Here is a 22,878-nt window from a genome sequence, read left to right on the forward strand (position 1 = left end):
TGAGTTGTATATTACGTATAGCTGTATGATCATCCTGCCATATGTGACAAATTGCTGATCCAAATGAACCATGTTTTTGCACTCGTTGGAAATGTTTTCACTGTTGATTTCCAAAAGTTGTCCAATTTATCATGTTTTAGCAGAAAATATTAAATGAAAATTGTAACTGCCAGCCCAGAAATGAATTTTAATATACTTAGAAATATGTTGTTCAGGTCAGGAATGTATTGCAAATGCGTTTAAAATATATTCATGCAAGCAGAAATATATTGCAAAATACCAAACAGCAATAATTTGCAAATTTTCAATACACTTATTGAGCTAAAAATTACACTCTGAATTATCACTGTAATTTTATGTATTGTGTATGGATCTCTACTCAATGATGATGCCATCAGAATTTTCATTCAGCTCCTATAACATAAGGTGGCTGATGAGGACATAAAGTCATATGATATCATACATGAATCATACAGATTTCTGCTGATTTTGCAGGTGATTTGTTGGTGATATTAACCCAGGTGTCAATAAGGTGCGGGCTGAAAGGTGTCAGTCCTGACAACTGTGGTTCTACACTTCCTAATAACACACAGAGTTTAAGAATTTTTAAAAAATCATCTAGGGCCTTGCCAGCCATCATACACAAACCACCTGACTGACCATCCGTACTTTATGCACGGTGTGTAGTCTGACCATATCATCGGTGTATTCCACTCCACCTGATTTCTGTTCTTTGTATGGCCCTGAACTTGTATATTAACCGAGTATGTGTGTGTGCGCGCGCGCCCGTGTGTATGTTTCCAGAATTTCTGTCGTCCCGGCCGGGACACCGCTGCAAACCCGCCCCTCTGAAAAGTTGAGTGATGAAGTCAGCCACAGCTACTTTGGTTTGATCCGTTCCTCCCCCGCTTTCACCGATAGCAATGGTAGTTTCTATTATGAGAAGGTCAAATTACAGAGCATGTCTTGGAAAACACAGCTGAGATACACTTGCTGATGAATTAACAGCGAAGCCACGTAGTTTGTATCTGAATACGATGCGTGTCAACAACTGAACATGGCACACGCCTCTGTCTGAAAGTAAGTAACAATTTAGATATACTATCCGCTTATTTTCCTGTGGCGCCCCGTGCAGTGGCCGCGGTTTTGCGAATGGTGCATTAGGTTATTTCAGGTAATTTAACTTCAGGGTTATGATGCTGGAGGCATGTCGCGATATAAGGTAACCAATACCAAGTTTCCGAATGCTGCAAAGCTCCAGTTGCGGACTGTTCCCGAAGCTTCCCCGGCAGGCACTTCTAATGTAGACGGGTGCAGCCTAGCCCGCAGCGGAAAGGTATACTAACTATCCTAGTGGTCGGTGACTGCATAAAACTAAGCACGGGACGTTTTGCACCAAAAGCGTCTGCATATATATACATGTCTTAAATCGCCAGAAGTTACAAGTGTTGACTTGTCTTGCACTGTTATTTCTAGAAATAACTTTCTAAGTAATGTTAGTGCGGCGATGCCCTAGTAAAATGGCGCTCACAGAATTTCAGAAGTAATGTTATCGTTAGTTTTCAAAAGGAATGTATGGTTAAAATTTTAAAAATTATTTTGTTTCAGATTAAACTGCAACACAGTCATACGGTAAGTTAGAAAAATGTCAAAAACGTCATAGTTAAAGTGACGTCTGGTAGGCTGACTGCATCTGTGCGTCCCCTCAATAAGTAAGATGTGTTAGCATGATACTGATGGATACAGTTATTTGTATAAGTTTAAGTTACATTTTACTGATATAAGAACCTTGAAAATGACCCCCCTGGTATCCTTTTCATATAATTTCGTTATTCAGCTAAAACTGCTACTTTTTGTCCGTGTGTAGATGGTTTTCTTGTATTAGCATGCTGACTACACGATACGTAAACGCATGTTTAAATTGAATGACTGTAAATTTGAAGGGAATGAAATAGACCGATATCGTAAGCGATTACAAACACTGACACATTCGCATGAAAATTCAACTGCGCCATACATGTCCATGTAAACACGTTAGGGATGAGAATAAGTAGTTCCATAACATAATCCCTGTGTTCAGACTCGTGGTTGACCTATTGTCAGGACCGCCCCTAATAATGTGTTGCCTAATGCGCTATTAATGAGATCTAGCGGCACAGAGCGACGGGGATTGTCTATGCGCTTGTTCTAATGATAGATAGGTTTCCTTGCTTCATTATAAAGTGTGCAGGTGGCATCCTATCATACAGCTAGTAATTTAAACTCAGGCTCTATTCTCAGGAAAAATAGGCCGGTGCACGACGTGTGCAGGCTTGGGGTATGAAGACTACATTAAACCTCGCGCCGCTGTGTTTGTGCCGCAAGTTATCACACGTTCATGCGTAGTTAAATGAAGCCAGTACCTGAGTCAGATAGGTGTTGCTGCTTTTGCATCCTTTAGACCTTTGAGGTTGGATGGAATATAACAGACATTGTGTCCTTGAGATGTTCTGATTATTTTTGACCTGTCTCAGAGAAATCATGAATCATTCTGTGTTGATGATGCGTACTGATAAAACAGAAAGGTGAGTTCAGGCCACTTTCTTTGCAGCTACCCCTGGGGGGATCATGCAATTTCTCAGCTGCTGAAAGTGTTGTTTCTGTTCCCTTTTAATATGGTTGTCATAAAACGGAATTTTATCAGTCTCTCCTTGACCAACATGCGCTCACAATTTCAGACGTTGTCCTAGATGCTTTCTCCTTGCGTTAGCTTAATTGTACTGAAGAAATATTACTCAGAACATATGGTATATAATCTATGAATAGTGCTACAAAAAGAAACCAAGCAAATTGAATGCACACAGATTACTTTGCTCATTTTTTGGAGTGGAACTTAGCCTATGGGTTTGCAATACTGAGCTGAGAAACAGTCAACAATGTGAAGAAATTCTAGAAGGACAACATTAAGTGGGTTGCTTTTAATGACAGTGCATTGCTCTTACAAGAATCACATCCATCCTGGACAATTTGATTCTTATAAACAGTTGATCCTTATACCAGGAATTATTACAAAGTGCAAGATATTATATTTGGTCAAGTTTTGGCATTAAGAGGTTTCTGGTCTTCATGTAAGCAATGTCACTTGAGCATTGCATGGGGAGAGGTTTGATGTACAGTTGTTGAGTATGCAGGGGCTCAAACCAGCAGCCTTTACAACTGTGCTATATGTATGTTCTGCCAAGACATGTCCAGTCTACTATGCCAAGAGAAACAGTTGTCTCACACGGAAGATTGAGCTTACTCATGCAGGTCCAGTGGCCCCTGTTTCCAAAGAACAACAGAATTTCACCGTAATGGTGGCTTGTTCAGTGTCTGGCCTGGTGCTGATTATTAATTCTATCACTGACCAAGATTCACAATTAAAGAAAATAATCCAGAGTCTTATTGTGTTACCAACATGCAAACATCTCTTAAGGAAGAGCTGCCAATTAGGAATGAAAATTTCACACCCTGACCTGGTGCTGTCTAGGCTTCAGTAAGATCCTAGACAAATAATCTTCACTAATAGGTTTCAGATGACTAACAATGTCACATATTAAATTCACCTCAAGCAATAGTATAACAGTAGACCGGTGGTAAATGCGCAAACCAGCTGTACAAAATTGTTCTTTTGAGAGAAATGCAGTATGTTGTGTATGAGTTAACACCAAAATATGAAGGGAATAAAGAGAACCAACAGTTGTTAATTTCCAGTTAACCTCCAGTTGACAAATTCCCTTTGTGAAGGTGTTGTGATAGCCATTGTTCTCTGCAGTGTTTTAATGTTGCCCTAACACTTGCTTGTGGCTATGAGGTAACCTTCTGAAGGTAAATAGTTAATGTCATCAGTACTGTACACAGAGACACAAGCTGCAGGCAGCCATTCTGTGGCATTAAGTAGCTACATTCTGCCCCCCTGTATAGGGACTGCCTAAATATTTAAAGATGCAGAGGATCCTGTCTCATGCAGTGGTGTCTATAAGTACCTGTAAATACTTCATATGTCAGCTGCTGTTTCCCAAACCCTGTTAATGCATTAAAATGGCTCTGTTGCAAAGGATCCCTCCACTGTAACAAACAGACATCTTACCAATGAAAGTTTTCCAGTTTAATTGGATGTGTTGGATTTTGTCAATAGGCAATTTGACTTGATGTTTCTGTTTTGCATGCAAGTATGTGTTCTTTCCTTACTGTCTCCCCTGCTAAACGTAGTTCCAGGCCCAATATTAAGAGAAGAAAACACCCCTCTGAACAGTAATACAGATCTGCTGCATTTGTGGTATTGCAACAAAGAGGTCATTGGCATTTTGAATAAACACCCAAAGGAAAATAATGAGTTTTCTCACAATATCAAGACAAAAGACAAAAAAATTCCCATAGAAAATTTCTAATATCATTAAATGGAACACAATAGACACAATATGGAATGGTTAGTGCTTTCTCTTAATGCTTTCATTACTTAAGTCATTATGGCAGTATTGTCAAAACCATGCTTACAACCTCATGACCCAATGAAATGAAATTGCACATTAAACAAAAGCACATTATGTTCAGTGCAGTGGAGTGCTTTCTAATAGAAAATGTGACTTAGCCAATTGACCAAAGGAAAGTAACCCTATTATAAGTGACAACTACAGTTATGTTCACATCTTTTGTACCTCACTTGTGTTCCATGTGCATCTTTAAGATCGATTTATATTTTCGGCAGATGACTCTGGGATATTCAGCTTCCCGCTTTTAACTTTAACTAGATTGTTTTTGGTTTCAAGTGATTCATAACTTTAAGTGCAGGATCCACTGCAGCCTTACTTTTTCTGCCACAGCTGTGAATCTGAAATAGATGAAATAATGTACTGCAGGTTCCAGCCCTTAAAATATTCAGCTGGTCTGTGAGTGATGGTCTTTGCTGGAAGCCTTTTAAAAGGTAACACAGCTGAAATTCACTGCACTGAAACTCTTCGCTGACAGTACATGAGAATTAGCCACAGAGCAGGGTTGTCTAACTGATCACCCTGGCTTGTCTTATGCCTCACGCTGGAGATAGAAGCAGTCTTCTTTTCCCTGTAGCAGTCACTAAGTGGCTAATTGCAAGGCTGATATCTGACTGGAGAAAGCTCCAGTTATACTGTCGATCCCTTTAGGTTGGAAATAATTACTCCGGTTTTATTCAGTTTAATTACAGGGCCTTTTATACAGTTTAATTACTGTATTCATTCCAAACACTGAAGTTGCCTCTGTGAAGACCCATCTTATACAGTAATATTTTACATAAAATGCTACATGCTTTTGTATGTAAGGTGTATGCTTTTGTATATCAACATTTACACTTTGTCAGTTTACAAAAGTCCCTTTTCCCTCCCTGAATTCTGAGGCTATTAAAACAGGTAAGTGTTAGGTGGCTTCAGAATACCTTATACTGAACGCTAAGTTATACGGTCACATATTCTGCCAGCTGAATATAAAATTCGAAATGAAGGACGTGACATGAATTGTGTTTGAATACTTATCCAGAGAGCCAGGCTTTCCTTGACTTAATCTCACTGGTCGACCCTGTAGATCTGGGTTGTCTCATCTCCAATGCTGATGGTATACTATGTAGCACCATTACGTCCTTTTCAGTACTAGTCTTGCTTTGTAGTGCTGTGTTTTAGTAATCAATGCTAATTACTTATTTGATGTTCCTCTGCCTGTTGTTTAATAAGGAAATCACTATGAACTGCCAGTTACTATGACTTTTTTTTTATTAATTACTGTCCATCAGATGTAGCTGGTTGCTTAGAAGGTGTAAATGGAACACTGAGCTAGATACAGAAAGTAAAATGAGGAATCGATGGTACACTGGGAAGGAGTTTAATAGATGCAACATCTTTTGATATTTAACTATATACTGATGAGCCAAAACATTATGACCACTCACAGGTGAACCAAATAACGTTGATCATCTCCAGACAAGGTGTCTGTCAAGGTCTGGGTAGATTAAATGGTAATGGTAAGCGAACAATCAGTTCACATAGTCAACATGTTGGATGCAGGAGAAACGGGCAGGAGTAAAGACCTGAGCAACTGGACCTGGAGCAGTGGAAGAAGGTCGCCTGGTCCGATGAGTCCCATTTTCTTTTAGATCACGTGGATGGCCGTGCACGTGTGTGCCGTTTACCTGGGGAACTGATGGCACCAGGATGCACTGTGGGAAGACGACAAGCCTGTGGAGGGAGTGTGATGCCCTCGGCAATGTTCCGCTGGGAAACCCTGGGTCCGGCCATTCATGTGGACGTCAGTTTGACACGTGCCACCTACCTAAACATCGTTGCAGACCAGGCACACCCTTTAATGGCAATGGTATTCCCTGATGGCAGTGGCCTCTTTCAGCAGGATAATGCGCCCTGCCACACTGCACACATTGTTCGGGAATGGTTTGAGGACCATGATGAAGTGTTCAGCGTGTTGCCCTGGCCTCCAGATTCTCCAGATTTCAATCCAATTGAGCATCTGTGGGATGTGCTGGACGGACAAGTCCAATCCACGGCAGCTCCACCTCACAACTTGCAGCAGGACTTGAAGGATCTGCTGCTAATCTTTTGGTGCCAGATACCACAGGACACCTTCAGGGGTCTGGTAGAGTCCATGCCTTGTCGGGTCGGCACTGTTTTGGCGGCACACGGAGGACCAACAGCATATTAGGCAGGTGGTCATAATGTTTTGGCTGATCAGTGTATATTTTAATTGAAATGGTTCCGGTCTTTTTTTTTTTTTTACATTAGAAGTGAAACCTTTCTAGATTTCTAGACTTCCTCATCGCTTAAGAAATCTTAGTACAGTACTCACAATTACTTTGAAATAGTGCTGTTTAAACTTAAAATATCTTTTCACTTGTGACCACTGTTTTTTTTTTTTAATATTTGAGTGTGCACTACAAAAATATTTCTGGATTCAGAGTTCAGCCTGTTTTTGCATGCAGCAAAGTGGCTTCCTGTTTATTATAATGCACAGCGTGGGAGCTTCTGTTACTTCATTAAACATAATTATGATTGATTTGTTGTGTTTCTTGTAATAGTAATCACGCTAATTTCTCTCAGGTCCTGAATTGAGTGTACAACACCTTCAATATAGTTTATCCAGGTTTACATGAAGAAAAATGACTTTCTAAGCTCCCCTTGGTATATTGCTTTGTCCACGTACCAAGTAATTGCACCTGTGGAAATAATGCCATTGTTCATTGGTACCTCTGAAACAACATTTTACATGCAAGTGGGCATTTAAGTGTAATTCATAAGGATATTATTTCATTAGTATCTTTCCATTTAGACAAAATGTGTGATATGTGTGACGCAGGTAAGCCATTTTGTGTGTGGTCACATTGTTCAGGGCCCCTACAGCCTCACTGACAGAATTGACCTTTGGAAGTGAAATTTGTTTTTGAATGGTATAAGACAATTTCAAAATGGAATTGGGCATCTAAAGATGTAATCAGTTTCGTTTCAAAGGCAACTTAATTTATTGCATGGTGGTTAACTTAATATGGGTTAAACATAGAGCAGGTTCTAAATTGCTTTAACCAGTAAAATAAGGTAGACATGCAGGTGCATATTGATTGGCATTTCGCTACACAACACAGGAAGCACAGGTGAGTTAATGCAAGATAATTCACTACTGTTTGATTACTTGCTTAATTTGTGCATCCACTGCTGGGAGCTGTAAACAGTTAAACATCTTATTTAAATATGTTCTAATGTTAGAAGATGGAAGGAGTAGTTGAAACATAACAAACTGGGATAAAAGTTTTAAAATGAGGAGAAAGAGGGGAAAAATATTTGGGATATTATAATTTTTTAATGGACTAGAAGTGGCCCTAAATGTCTGTTTACACATCCTATGCAATTGCTGCTGGGTATATTCAAAGGGCTATACCCTTATACTTACAAACAACACATTGTATCAACATAATAGCACGCAAGGACATCGCTGTGTGTGTCACTAAAGATACATTCATGAAAGATTCATTTAAAATTCAAAACGTGGAGAAATAGATGCTGTTTGACTGAAAGCAGACCTGCAAAGAAATCTTTTGCAAACGAGCATTAATTTTTGTGTACATGCAACTACTATGACGGCTGGTACTGCAAAGCCGGACTGTGCAGACAAGCGATCTTCCTGTCCTGCAGTCTTGTTTACCCATGGAAAAGTGGTTTTCATGCGGATAGTTTAGTTTGTGCAGTAGAAGTAAAACACAATCTTTTCCAACTCTGAAGAAGCTACATTTAATTGAGAGCCTTTATTTTTTGGTGAGCAATAAAGCAAGTGTTTTGAAATACTTGTGTGGAGGCTCAGACTGGTCTTGTGCAGGCTGCCACAGACTGGAGGCTGACAGCAGAAATGTCAAAGTTCTCACTGTCCATTTTAACCAAAATAATGACATTCCTCTGAAAATATAAATGGTAATAATTGGTCCAAGACAGCCACCTAAATATGCTTTGAGGGCTCGTGATAAAGTTGTTCGAAGTACCTGTTGCTGAGAGTCAGAACTGGCTTCTCACTGTGTGGAGTAGGGAAGTAAAAACTGGGAAACCAGCAGGATGGCTCTCCAAGCCTGAGACGATTCAGCATACCTCAATTGCACAGTAAATAAAGTGTCAGGTAAAGAAGAGCAGCAGTGTTTGTAGCCTGCTTTTACTCTGATTGAAATGATTTTTGTCTCAAAATGAAAGCTTTCACATTGTCAGCTGATCTGATTCACAGATGAATAACATTGACTATCTTTTGGCTGAAGTGAAGAGGTCTTAAATCAGACAAGTACACTTCCTAAAAGAACAACAACAAAAAAAGCAATTTGATAATTAAAGAGGATACTACACTCTGTAGTCATGGCTTTGTGCAGCAGTTCAGGAACTTTAACTTAGGAATGACCTTGAAATGTACATAACTGTGTAGGGATGACTGCACCTAATTACACAGTGAACTGGGTGCTAAATATTTGGCTTTTACACTTGTTTTCATTAAGCTGAGAAGACTCCAAGTTGGCAGAATACAGTAATGCTTTCCCTATAATATTCTATGTATTTAGTATTGTGCCTTCTTTTGTGCAGGGATCCAAGCCAGAAATGTAAGTGGCTAAGCAAAATTGCAAATTGAACATTTCAGTGACACACAAATATTTTATTTTAATAATACTGTATTTAATAATATTGTTCTTAATATTTTAATTTTAACTTTTTTTCATTTTAGCCAGTCGGGCTATTTGGCTACATCTTTACCCCTCTGTGAAATTATTTGTCTTAAAGTTGCCATCTGGGTGTTCACTGAGTATATGAGGAAAGGTTTAGAACTGTGGTGTGTCCAACAGACACAGGCTCCATAAGCAGCTACCAACAACACCGTGTGAACTTTTCAGGATTACGGAGGATTTGGCCCATTAAGCCTCAGTAACCCCACCTCATGACCCTGGAGCTGCTCCTCCTAACCCCGCCTAGCTGTCACTTTCTCCCCACCCACATCCAGTCTCTCATTGATAAACTGGGAACAGGTCCATTTGACCCAATTTCTTTGCCGAAGCTGTCCGGTACAGCTTAGCAAGTACACTGTACACAATACTCGCTCATTTGAAATCAGGTCAGCCAAGGCAGTGCTTTGTTTTGTTGCACATTTAGTCATGTTTGGTTGAATATGGGTGGTTGGTTTGTGCTCGTGAGCCTTAGTAGCTCGTGGCTAAGGAGAAAATAAATTATCATGATTGATTTGGGTAAAAGTTTTAGCACAAACCCTTTCCCAAACCAAGTGAGGAATATTACAAATAAATGATACATTTCACACTGTGCTGCCAGGGACCTTCTTGCGCAAGAGGTTCTGTTTTGCAGGAAACAGTGTTGCGAATTGTTCTGTGCTTTGTTGAAATAGGTCTTAAGTTTCTGTTCTCTTCAGCAAGCCGGAATTAGATTAGACCCAGGAAACAAAGTCATTTTTGAATGACGCTCTAGGAGCATTCGTCTCTGTCAGCCTAATTTCATTTTGTGTAATGAGTGGCCAGAATAAATTCAAACAAGCCTCCACATCTTTAATTTATATTGACAGTGCCCTACCTTGCCAAGAGGGACACACAAACAGGACACTTTCCTGGAACAAGGGCCTTGAGGCCCACTGCTCGCTGATGCAAGCACTGCTATAGAATGTTCTCAAACCATTTAAAGCATTATATCATGAGCTACCTGATTGGATAGCGCATGACTTTTAGTATTGTGCTCAATGCAACCCTGAAGAAACGTTTGTGGGCAGCATGACATTAGTAACTGGTTGCACAGAGCATGTCCCATACAATGGTATCCTCCAGGGTATTACAGAAACGGCTCGCATGTTGATCTTCATTTTGAGTAGGCCTTATTCAGTTTTATTCGGCATAATCTGACATGGATGTATTGATTACTGTGGTGCAGTGACTGTGTCATGTTTCATAAGTGAACAGAAGCCACAGTGCCTCCACATAGTCATCCAACACCCATTGATGTACAGAAGACTGGAACATGCTGGGCACTAGGGCTGGACCCGAATATTCGACTATTCGGATATTCATTCGTTGGGTAGGTATTCGGTTTTCAATTTTGGGATTTGGATATTCGTTTTTTTTTTTTTTTTGTTGCTAAATGTAGGCTATCAATAAAGGCGAACTGCAAAATATGTCAGCACATTCTTGCACTATATTTATACTTTTTAATTGCACTGTTAAAATGTGGAAATATATATGTATATATATATATATATATACCACCTCAACTTGGGCGCCTGACATCCCTCTCACTCACAGCAGTGAATGTCACGGTGATGGGAAAGTAGCCAGCGATCGCCGAGCTCATGCTTTGGGACTCGAACAGAGCGTCAAATTGTTTAGACTGACCTTTTAGCTAAGTTTCTCACCCTGGGAGGATGCTAGCTGCAGCAATGTCATGCTTCTGTCTGCTTCTAATGGGGCATGAGACCATGTTTAAATACCGTGGCTCTGTAAGCAGAGACGGCGATGATTGTATAGAATGGGTTAAATGCAGAGGACAAATTTCATTTCAATGTATGTGAGTACTGAGAAATGACAATAAAGAAATTATAAATAAAAATAAATCTTATAAATATAAATCTCAAATCTTTAATTTGTTGGAGCTAGTATGCTGTTTCTGCGCTTCTGCGTTTATGTTTCAGAGCGTTTGTCAGGCGTTGTCTCGGATTCGGAGCCTATTATTATGAGCATTTATGTAGATCTATAATTTATATGATAAGAAAAACTGTCACAAGCTGTTATTATGTGACAAAAAGTGCATATATAGGACCTCGTTCAACCAAACCCCTCAGGATTACAAACATGCATAAAATACACCAAACCTTTTGGAAAAGGTTTTTTATTATTAACAAATAACAATACAAACAACAAGTTTGTATAATAGAATCCTTAAAAATGAATGCCTTTAATTAAACCAAAAGACACATGTTGCAGTGCTATGCTGTCCATCTCGGCTGAGAATGGAGAAATGTCTGGCTGAGTCCTTCCTGAGTCATGCTCATTTCTTATTTTCAGTGTTGATACAAAAATGTTATTTCTGAAAATTACAGATATGGATGGTGCAGTTACTACTCTGCTATGTCTGAAAAAATATACTGATAAAAGCAGTCATGTTTGAATTCCCTCTTACTGGTTATATCTGCATAAATAAGAACTCTTTTCTTATTTTTCACAATGTTTTGCATTCCAAACAAGAAAATCAAAATATGTAATATTGTACTTTAATAGACAAACTATATTAATGAAAACAAACCAAAAACATATAAACATATCATATCATATTTCAATTTTTTTATGTGTTTATAGAAAAAAATAGTAAAAATAACAAACTTGCCTCACTGAGAATTTTTAAATCACTTGAGGTGAGGAGACAGTGTTTAAAATTCAGGTATGCATTTTCAGTTGCTAGTACAGGGAAAGAAAACATAAAACAATGTGAGAATGTGTGTAATTTTCAGCTCAATTTCAGCCCGAATTTCAGTGAACATGACTGCATTTTTGCTTGAGAAAGCTGTGATGTTTTTTTGATAATGAAGCCCTTGGGGTTTGGCTGAACGCTGGCAGATGTCCCAAGTTTGAATGGAAATGCACTTCCTTGGCTGTACTGCACTTCCATCTTGCTGTTTGAAATCTCCACCCACCAGTTAGGAAGTGGGACTCCCGTAAAATGTCATCGCTGAAAGTAACTCCCATAAGCCTTTGCTGTTCTCTCCAGCATGAGTCTAAACTCAGTCAAAGCAGAAGCCTAAATTATTCATTGAAAACAACCGTGCCTTCCGTTGACGGTCTCAGGACAAAGCCTTCAGTCTACTGAAGCTAGCTTATTTAAACTCTCGTGGGCTATTTAAACTCATTAAGCTGGGGCCCCTCTTACACTTCAGAACGCGTATGAAGTTATTGTCCTTTACAGCAATGGATTATTACTTTTTTGATGAGTGACTTAATTACGTGAGTCTGAGATGGCAACTTTAAACTGTTCTGCTAGTTGAACATTTCAGCAGTATAGGTTAACTATAGCATGACACAAGTGAAATTCTGTTTATGCCTGTCAGACTTTCATAAATGGTCTTATTTATAAATGTACTACCTTCAAAGACTCTAAAGCCTGTTGTTTGTGTAATGTTTATAACTTGTGCCACCACTCGTGCTGGAATGTTACTGTAGTTTTCATGAGTTCATGAATTTTGCCTGCTTTAATGGGGAAATTTGCACATAGATGTACATAATGGAATTTAATTTAAAGTTTTAAAGCATGGTCACCAATGATTGATGTGTCAGCTGAAAACTAATTTAATCAAAGAGTATGCAAAATTACTGAACATAAAAAGGGAAGCAGATTTTACTCATGGATGGCTCCTTGCTTTGATACTGTCAGTCTTTACCGTAAGCATTAAATTTTGTACATTCTTTGTGAGTAACCGTTCTAAGCTTTATGTAGCTAAGTGTGCTACTCACTGGCTTTAATGGTTTTAAGAAGACATTTCAAATAAAGGTTCATTTTGAATTGTGCATTAGGTAAATGGTTTCTATATTTAGTATACACAGAATAAAGCTAGAAAACAGATTTCAAATATGTTCAAGCTAACAATGCTTGAGGACCACTTTTGCATTGTCTCACGTTGTTAATCAGCAACAGATTCAATTTTCCAGCAATAATCTATAGTGGTCCAGAAGATGAAATTGGTACTTGTGCTGACATTACCTTTGGCCCTGGCTAATGTCCACTGTGTAAGTAGGAGTGACTCTCAGCCATGGCAGAACATTTGGCCTCACAGTGGCTCAAAGCTTTTTATTTCACAGGGCTATATTAGATTGGCTCGTTTCTCCGCTGTGGTTTTGAGTGCTTACTATAATATGTAATGTTAATGTAGTTTGCAGTTGCAGGTTTGAATCAGACTTGAATATTTTCAAACTGATGCAGGTTAAATGTAGAATGAAACCGGTTTGCTTGTTTTTTCATGTTAGTAGTAGTTACTGTGCAAAATTATTTATTACACTTTTCTCCTGGTGCTTTTTCTGTAGGGTTTTTTTTTTTTTTTGCTGAAACAAGCCTTGTTTTGGTTATAATTAGATTAGTAGCAGTATTAGTTGTGTACCAGTAAAGTACAGCTCCGCACAAACTGAACATTCTTAAACCAAAAGTTCTCATTAGCAGATAGTTTGAATGAACACCTTTAAGGTTCATTCCCCACATTAGGGGGGCCCTCAACCTCAGTTATAGCCAGGAGCTTAAAGTATCTTGTTGCCATACAGAACATAAACCAATTTATTGATCTATATTTACCCCAAGGGCATTGCATGAGAGGGGCAAGGCACAGACAGAGTAGAAGAAACAGTTGATTCTATTACAGTAAAGGCTATGGAGGAATATTGCATGTTTGCTCATGGGAAAGCTCTACTGTACATGCAGTGTATAAAATCTGTAATGTGATAACTCACCCCATTTATAACTGTCTCAGCCCCAAAACCCCAGTGAAGTTGCTGTGGCGTGTGTTCAGGCAAAATGAGGCCCTTGTGTCCCCGTCCCAGACATAACTTAGGCTTCTAGAATTCCTCTCTGTTTCCCATCATTCTCGGTAGGAAGAGCATTTCCCATTGAGATGGCCGCCTGACCCTTCCACCATTAGCCCTAATGCCCTCCCATGCACCTTCATGCACCCCTTATCAGTTATTCTGGCATCAGCAAGTTGTCACTGACCTGACGTTGTATTTTCCGGATGCTTGAGGAGCAGCAGGTGAACCGCTTGTGACAAGAGATCACCTCCAATGATACCTGCATTATCACAGGGACACCAGCAAACCGGGGAATCAAAAAAAATGGGCTGAGGGGTGTCTGTGTGCCCTGTGACACTACCATGATGTGACCCCCGATTAGAGCTGAAAACATTACCAGCTTTACCATGTGTCTGAGTGATGGAAATGCATTAGGAAATGTTGAGGGCGAAATGGTGCAAACAGTATTTATACGTGGAGGGTGGCCCTGAATGCTGCCAGAGTGAGTCAGGCCTTGATTAAACCTGTAATCTGTGGCTGTACTGTTTCGCTTTTGAAATCACCCTTTTAATATCTTTTTAACTCAAAAGCTGTAGAAAATAAACCTCCAGCTATTTTTACAGCACATGGAGGCTAACAGCAGTAGTGTAATCATGTGTTATATTGTACGGTCCTCAAGTTGTTGAAATGAAAGGACTCGTATTTGAATGACTATTTGAATGACTAAATTACAAACAAACTTCTGCCCCACAAGGACCCACAGTTCATTTGAATGTTTTTGAATCTGATGCGGCCTTGGATGAGAGGGTGGATGAGAGAGGATATACAATGACAGGAGACCCAATAACTGCACTGTAAGCATTCAGTAAACTAAATCCAGTTCGTGTTAAATTATTTTTGGGGTTTAAAAGAATTTTATAGAATTGAAATGGAAAGCCATACTTGCATTTAATTTGCAGGATGACACAATGGTATTTTTTGTTATTGTGGTTTGGCCACGATCTCAGATGTCTCTTCTCCCTCTGACATGGACATTGGATGTAAAGACAGCAGAAGGCTAGCCATAGCAATCGGGTGTTCGCTGACAGGGTGAGAAGGCGGGCAGGCAGACACTCCTGAGCCCACTCAGTGCCGGCATGAGCCAAGACACTGCCAACCACACCAGCCCTCCACGGGACAGCGAGCTGGGGGTAGCACTCTCTCCACCCGCTCCCACACGGCTCACGAACATTGGTGAGGGCCTTGCGGCGATCCATTAAATGCCTGATCGCTAATTGTGTTTGTCAGGAGATTCAGTCTTGTGCAGAGACAATTAAGCTGGAACACAAGGCCAGGTTAATGAATCTCGGCAGGAACACCCTCTGCCCCACACGCACACACACACGCACACACACACGCACACACACACACACACACACCAAAATAAACAGAGTACACTACATTTATTTATTTATTTGCAGCCAGCCATAAATGGTGGTTATTTTGCCTCATAATGACCTGTATCCCATTTGTATCCTAGACACTCCATTAGAGCAGGCTCTTTTTGGTTATGGTAGTAGGCTGAAACTTCTTGCAGTGTATGTGAGCCATGTGGCAGGCTTCCATGTTAAGAGAACAGCCCGATTTTTAAGCATTCCTAAAAATGCAACTGCAGATGAGCAGAACAATTTGGAGGTGCTTTGCTCATTGTTGTTAGTGAAATCATCCAAAACAGGATTAATCGGTTTTTCTGATGGCAACAGTCCAAGTCAACACTCCTTATAGGAAAAGATTTTGCAGACATTTCGCAGGATGCAATATTTTTGTGGCTTGCATAAGAGATTATTTTTAACGACTGTTGTTTTGGAGGGAGGGGGGAACGGTTCAGTAAAACCATTACTCTATAATCACTTTAAAGCTTTGGCCCGCCGCAAAGCAAAGATGAGTCACATTTTATCAGAGAAGGGGGAAAAACATTTCGCTTTGAAAATGTTCCATTCCTTTCCCCTGTGCACATCCTCCTGTCAGGTTTGCCGCTCTATTCCTTTGTGACGCAAAACAATGTACAAGGAACAGATTTTTTTTCCCAGCAGGTGCTGTGGTAGTTCTGATTAAGCTTTCAAATGTACACACTTTATTCACTCTCATACATGACATATCTTGACACAATTCTTGTGTATATATAGAAACAGATGATAAACACACCTATAAATGTCAATGCAAATGGTATATGAGTTCTTTTATGTACAAATCAAAAATACACAGGTGAAAAGTAAAATAAATAAATAAAAATAAGAGAAGGAAAAAGGTTATTCTCCTCTCTGCTTATACCCAACCTCACATCACTCAAATATATCCAGTTTCCTCAGCCTCTTGTAACGCTTCAGACATATCCGTATTTTCCATAAAGAGAATGAATGGTTCCCATATGGAATCAAAGGTCTCCCTTTCACCTTTCAATTCTCTGATGTATGTATCTTGGAAATGGGGAGACTGTACACTGCTTTGTTGTCATGGTTCAGCAGACTCTTCCAAAAACGTTGCTGATGGTAATTACAGCTCACCTCTCCATGAAGGAAGGCACCGTACTGGGCTGGGAACCCCATGAGGCTGCAACTTCTGGATCTCTCTTTAATTGCCAGCTGCTTTGAAAACAAACCTGACTGTCCCTAAGCCATGGTGTATGTTCTTGTGCAACCTGAATGGTCTGAATCTGTCATTTTAAGGGGGAAATTAAATTTGATTGAGTCAGACGTGTTGTCTGAATGGACCTACATGTGAAAGGATAGGAGCGGACCAGTCAGTGGGAAGTGACTGCAAACTCCACTCTCCCAGTCGTTTTGAGGACGGGAAGTTCTGGGAGGGGGCGATGGGGACACATATGCTCCGGGTTGACTCATCGTTTCCTTATCCGGGTCCTTCTGCTTGGTTGCCTCCGAGGCTCGGAAAGGTCAGTGCATCGCCTGTCACTTCTTATTGCTTGTTTCATTAAGGGGACAAAGGGAGTGAGGTCTAATGAGGAGAAGCCGACTCATTCGGCCCAGATATCGCAGTCGCAACAAACTGATAAAAAGCCTTGTTTTAATGATGGCTGCCGGCAGCGATCGCTCGCCTGCATCTCTTGGCCCAAAACAAAGAAGAGGAATAGAGCGTAGCCGTGACTGAATTAAAATCGCACATGCGTACAGCCTACGTCATTGTGCGGGAGGAATAAACTTTCAATTAATTTCTCATTCAGAGCTTCCATCTACAATTTAGAATAGCTTTGAATGTGTACAGTGGTCCAAACTATTTTGTTCTTTCAGCTGGTTTCAGTGTCGTCACAGAATGTTCCTCTCTCTTACAGAAAAACAATCCAACAACAATCCGCCATTCGGAATTTTCGGAAGATCACCTTCTCCCTTTGGCTACCGTGAGGATATACTCTTTTTTAAAACAAAAAAAGAAAGAAAACAGCATGCGTTTTTGCATGCAAGTAGCATGCAAAAATAGCATTACTTAGTTGGATAACAGAAATGGGACTTGGGACATTAAATGGAAGCTGAGGAGAAGACCCCCCCCCATATTTTCTGTGTTAACGCAAACGTGGTACAAACACAGTAGCACCCCTCAGTTTGCCAAATTGTTGTCAGCTGCCTTTTTCAGCAGCAGCAGCATGGTCACTTTCTAAAAATGCAATCGCAATCGCAATCCCCACACCCCAAACTCTACAGAGCAAAATCTAATAACCGAGATTTATACAGTGTTTGGGATGGCATTTTCTGTAAGCATGACTATAAAGTCTTTTTTCAGGATAGGTCATAAATAAACAGTTTCAAGGGCTGAAGAGAAAGTGCTCAGTATAACTTAGAATCACTTTCATTTGTCTCAGTGAAGTTCAGACTGTGCGTGGCCATTGTTTGTGTAAGTTATCTTTTTAACTGCAGATGAACTGTCAGAGCACACCCAGGGGTAATATCTTAACATTCTTACTGTGACTTTTTCAGAAATTCCACACTATGCCCCATAGGTTTTCATGATAAATTAACCTTTTTTAAATACAGATGGAGCTGGATAATATCCTAACCCCAAATGTCATCTTGTTTGGGAAGAGCAACTTGCTTTCGGTGCCGTCTGTCAGAGCCACATGGCTGACTTGCAAACTGTTTTAAAATTCTGAATGTGTCCAATAGCACAAGTGCTGTGCTTGTAGTTCAAACTGTCACTGATTATCAACACACCTTTTCTAATTAAAGAGGAATGAATTCTCCAAACAGGCATCTGATGAAGCAGTAATCTGTACAGTCATCCTGCAGTCTTCGAACCCAGATGGACATTGCATTTTCTGGTGTAGCAGGTGGCTGCCATGTGCCATGGCTAGCTTGTGCAAAAACACTGCATATCAACGGCATTGCATGGTAGCCAACTGGCTATAATGATAAACTTCTCCCTCATTTTAAAGTGTGTAGTGGGCTTCTGCGCATGCTTCAGCTGCAGGATGAAAAAATATATATTTGCAGTTTTGTCTTATTGAAACTCAAATGTTGTGTTGCAGGATGTTGATGTCAGTAAACTTTAAAGTCATATTTTGAGTTGTAAATTACAACAGTGTTCCATGTCATATTTGTTTCTGATTGACGCTAATGAATAGATATTTTTTAGCTAACACGCCTTGTCTGAAGTAACTTACAGTACATAGTTTACATATTATGTCTTCACAGCTGAATGCTTTCAAAAGCAATCCAACACTTGTACAAGGCAACAGCAGCTGTGCCCCACTAGGGGCTCAAACCTGCAGCTCCCTGTTTTTTTCACAGAGCCTTAAGATGGCAGACATTAATCTCCTTATCTGCCCACAACAAAGGTGTTGCATGGGCTTCATTTCACTTTCATTTCCCCAGGATACATACTCATTTTATATTTAGTTCATTCTTTTTTTCCCCTGTCACAGCTGTAGATGTAGGGGGATGAGATGAAGTCACCATTGTCTTAGTGCAGAGAGGAGAAGATGAGCGGCCAGGCAGTCTAATCGCCCAGCCCTCTCTCTTGCTCCTCATTACTGTGAGAAAGCATGGTTGTGAGCTGGGCCCACGGAAAGCTGCATTAATTATTGAATCCTCTGCCCTTCTTTGATAACCTTTTCATGAAAGAGCAGTCGGCTCGCAGTGGGGTATTTTACCTACAGCACAGCAGGGCTGTCGGAAATGCAAATCTGCACGGATGCGCTTTTCACTGCAAGGAGAAGCACAGAGCATGGTCGGGGCATTCCTGGTGTTCACATATTTAGTCATCATCATTTTTTTTTGTTGCTGTTCATGTTTCTTTTATTGCTTGAATGATTCCCATTTAAACACAGAAATGGCACCATTTAGTGATTAATTGTACTGTATCTCATTCTTGCAGAAAGTTTGTTGCAACTAGCTCTACATCGGCAGACTTGCAAACACAATAGCAGCAATCATGAGACCGGGCAAGAAGCCATAAAAATAAACTTCAAATAGCATCACTGGTTTTTTGGAAAAGCAAGGATTGGTGTCAAAGCCATTGTCATGGCTCCGTTCTGTGTTTGTGGCCTGACACTCAGATGTCTGTGGGCCAGTCGGAGCTGGACTGGAGATGAAGTGGACCCCTAGCTGCCTTCTGTCTCATCCCCTGGCCTAATACCAACCCAGTCACTGGGCACCGAATCGACACCACCTGTGGCCCTGATGAAAGGGTGCCCTCTGCTGGGTGAACCCCATGTGATGCTTGTCTAAAGCCCTGTCCTTTTCTGCTTCCTGATGAATGTCTGCTCAGAGCAGGCGCTGCGCAGATCTTCTGGCCCTTTTATCATCTGGATGGGCTGATAATGGGCAAAAAAGACTAGGTTAACTTGTCCATAAAAAGTTAAGATTTGTGAATCTGCACAGTGTTTGCCCTCGAATGATGTCTGTGAACAGTGTATTCATACTCTGAGGCCTCAAGGGGACGGAGGGCACAGCAGCCACATTATTGTCGTACAATATCTGGATTTCTACTTGTATACCAATTCTATATACAGTTTATATGTGTGTATACCATGTGATAGTGTTTCCTGACTGTCACAAATTACATCTTTTTCAGCTCAGTATCTGCAGAGCTGTTTCAAAAACGTGTAATATATAATGTCTTGTCATATGCCTGTCCCTTGACAGTTGCAAGGATCCTTGATTGTTACCTCTTCTAATCATTACCGTCTTTGTAGCAGTGCAGTGTATTATGTGTACTGTGTGGTTATTATTGATTTCTTTTTTGTTCATCATACACATTTCTACAGTTTTTGGAATGTTACAGTGGCCTCTAAAAGTTTTCATCCTCTTGTTAAACAGTAACAATATAATGTGGTGAAGGACATGCAGGCGTATTTTTATTGCATTAATAAAAATTAAATTAAGAAAGAAAATGGTGTGAATATATTTGGCCACTTGAGCGTCTCTTGAACTCAAGAGCATAAGAAGTTCAATGGCAAGAACAAACCACTCTGCTCATCTTAGCTAATTGGTTTTTATATGGTCTAGATTGCATCTAGCATAGTGACAAGCCCGGTCTTGAACTAACGGATTCTGCTTCTACTATGAACCCTGCACATGCTTTCTCAGTGCATTAATAACTCTCTGGGGAAAAAATACTTCCTCGTGTCAGTGTGAAATGTTCCTCTCACTTGTTGGAACATTATGAAACGGCAGTTCAAAATTTGTGTTTCCAAGCTAATGAAAATGGAGAGACAGCGCAATCAATACATGAGGCAAACAATCTCTTGCAGCCCTGTGACAAGGATAACCAAGGTGAACTTCCTGTGTGTTATAAAAACAGCCACAAAGGCTGAGCAGATTGCTCCAATGGAAGAGGCAGAGTCCGAACGAAGCCGCCTGAGGTGTGCAGCTCCGTAGGAGGGAGAATCAGCTTCCCTTCTCCATGGTGCCTGACGGAGCACTGGAAGTCCCTCACTTTGAAGGGAGTCGATCGAGGTTGTTGCGGCCGGTCGGGGCTGCGTTACTGTGACATCAGGAGTATGCCGCGGCAACACTGAAAAGCTGACCTTGCGTTTGTTCCCTCTCCTCCTGCTCTTAGGTCGACCCCTGCCCCCTCAGTCGCCTGAAGGCTTGTCGTCTAACCTCCTCATCCATAGTCAACTGATCAAAAGAAGGGACGTGCTGTTACGATGTTCAGCACCAAAAGGTCAGTGGTCTTGCAGTTGTATCTTTTTCCTCCTGTGCTCTCTAAGTTATTTGTCACAAATATCCAATCCTTTTATAGAACAGCCTCTAATGTCAGTCAGCATCTATGGGCTGTGGGGTTTCCTTTATTTGGTGTCAGAGTGCTGTGTTTGTGTTCTTGCTTAGAGTCACGTAGCAGGTCTGCTGCAGCTATTTCTTTCAGTTCATTCTCATTACTCTGAATAGGGAAAATCGCAAACAAAAAGAAATCAATTCTAAAGGACATTTTTTTTTTTTTTACAAACAAAAGCCAGTGGTGGGACAGCGAGCATGTTATTTGTTATCTGTTAGCCCATTTGCACTGTCCCGCATAGATTTACTTCTCCTACGTTATCAGTTAATGACCAGAGATCCACCTTTCACAAACATTATTTGATTGTAATAGCTATATAATCGCTGTAATAATCATAATCATCTACAACGCTGGTAGCTGAATAGAGGTCTGCTTTCCTTTTATTAAACGTAAATCTGTCCTTTGTTTAGTGATTGTATTGTTTGCGCAAAGGAAATGAAAGTTATAAATAGACAGGTCATTGCTCAGACACATCGGGCAGTGGTATGGTAATGACTTGGTATAGTACAGGACAGCAGTATAGTAAATTAAACCCTCTCAGGACTCCCCGTGTATTCTGCAGCTCAAAGCTTGAAAAACGGTGAATTACAGGCATTACTTTTTGAATGTGAATGTTTGTTTTTATCAGGCTGCTGCCTTTTTCCAAAGCGCTGCTGGCCTTTGTAACGATTGAGAATTGGCAGGTTCCCTGTTGTGATTGTCCATTGTCACATTCTTCCATGTGCAGTGAAATGCTGCTTCATGGTCACCCAGTCGTATTGTATCAATGCATTCAATTGGAATAATCTCTTATAGGAGCTCGTGACACACATACACATACACGTGCACTCGCACAAGCAGATTAATTCCTTTGTAATTTGAAACAATGTGGCCCATGGGGAGTTTGTGTGCTTCGGTATTGATAACGGCAGCATTCTGTGCCAGTGGGCTCCAGGTGTGGATACAAATGGAATTCCAATTCACCACAGAAAACTCAGCTCACTGTGTTTACCAATGTACGTGATGCTAAAGAACATCAGCAGGAAGGGGTATTTAAGATTGTTTGCCTTTGGTAGGGATTCAGTACTCAAAACAGGGAGTACAGAACACAATCGTTTAAGGAAAAGCAGCCAAGTGATCCTCATTAGGAAGGGAGTTGTCTGCCATTTTTTAATACACATGTACAATTAAATCACAACACACCAAGTACACCAAGCTACATCATAATGTAATAATTAGAACACAGATTAAAACATACATGTTAATATTCAGAACATATGATCCATTTTTTAATCAAATCTAATGATGATAAAAACTGTGCACAACACCCAACGATTAATGAACCTGGAGCCACCACTCAATCTCGCTGTTTCTCAGTGGCAGTTCCCCTAAGAGAATGGCGGCGGCACAAATCTGTTATCAGGCATGTTCATGGGAATGCTGCTCTTTGGGTGTTTCGTAGTCAATGGACAAAGTTAGCATTGTGGCAAATGTTTTCTGTTACCCTGATTATTGTCATTGTCAGCAATGTTAAAGGGATATCGCCCTGAACATTCTAATTGGCTAGCTAGCTAAATTGCTTCATT

General features: G+C 40.4%; 1 protein-coding gene across 2 annotated transcripts in view; it reads left to right on the plus strand.

The window, feature by feature from the left end:
* The first annotated feature begins 955 nt into the window (after window positions 1-955).
* Window positions 956-22,878, plus strand: part of oxr1a (oxidation resistance 1a) — a 152,800-nt gene continuing 130,877 nt past the window's right edge. For both annotated transcript variants that reach the window (XM_036537999.1, XM_036538002.1), the window contains exons 1-2: window positions 956-1,080; window positions 21,095-21,202. In XM_036537999.1, coding sequence (XP_036393892.1) covers window positions 21,186-21,202 — 17 coding nt within the window. In that variant the 5' untranslated portion in view covers window positions 956-1,080; window positions 21,095-21,185. The remainder of the gene's footprint in view (window positions 1,081-21,094; window positions 21,203-22,878) is intronic.

The sequence above is a fragment of the Megalops cyprinoides genome, chromosome 10 (assembly GCF_013368585.1).
Source record: "Megalops cyprinoides isolate fMegCyp1 chromosome 10, fMegCyp1.pri, whole genome shotgun sequence".
Classification (NCBI taxonomy): Eukaryota; Metazoa; Chordata; class Actinopteri; order Elopiformes; family Megalopidae; genus Megalops; species Megalops cyprinoides.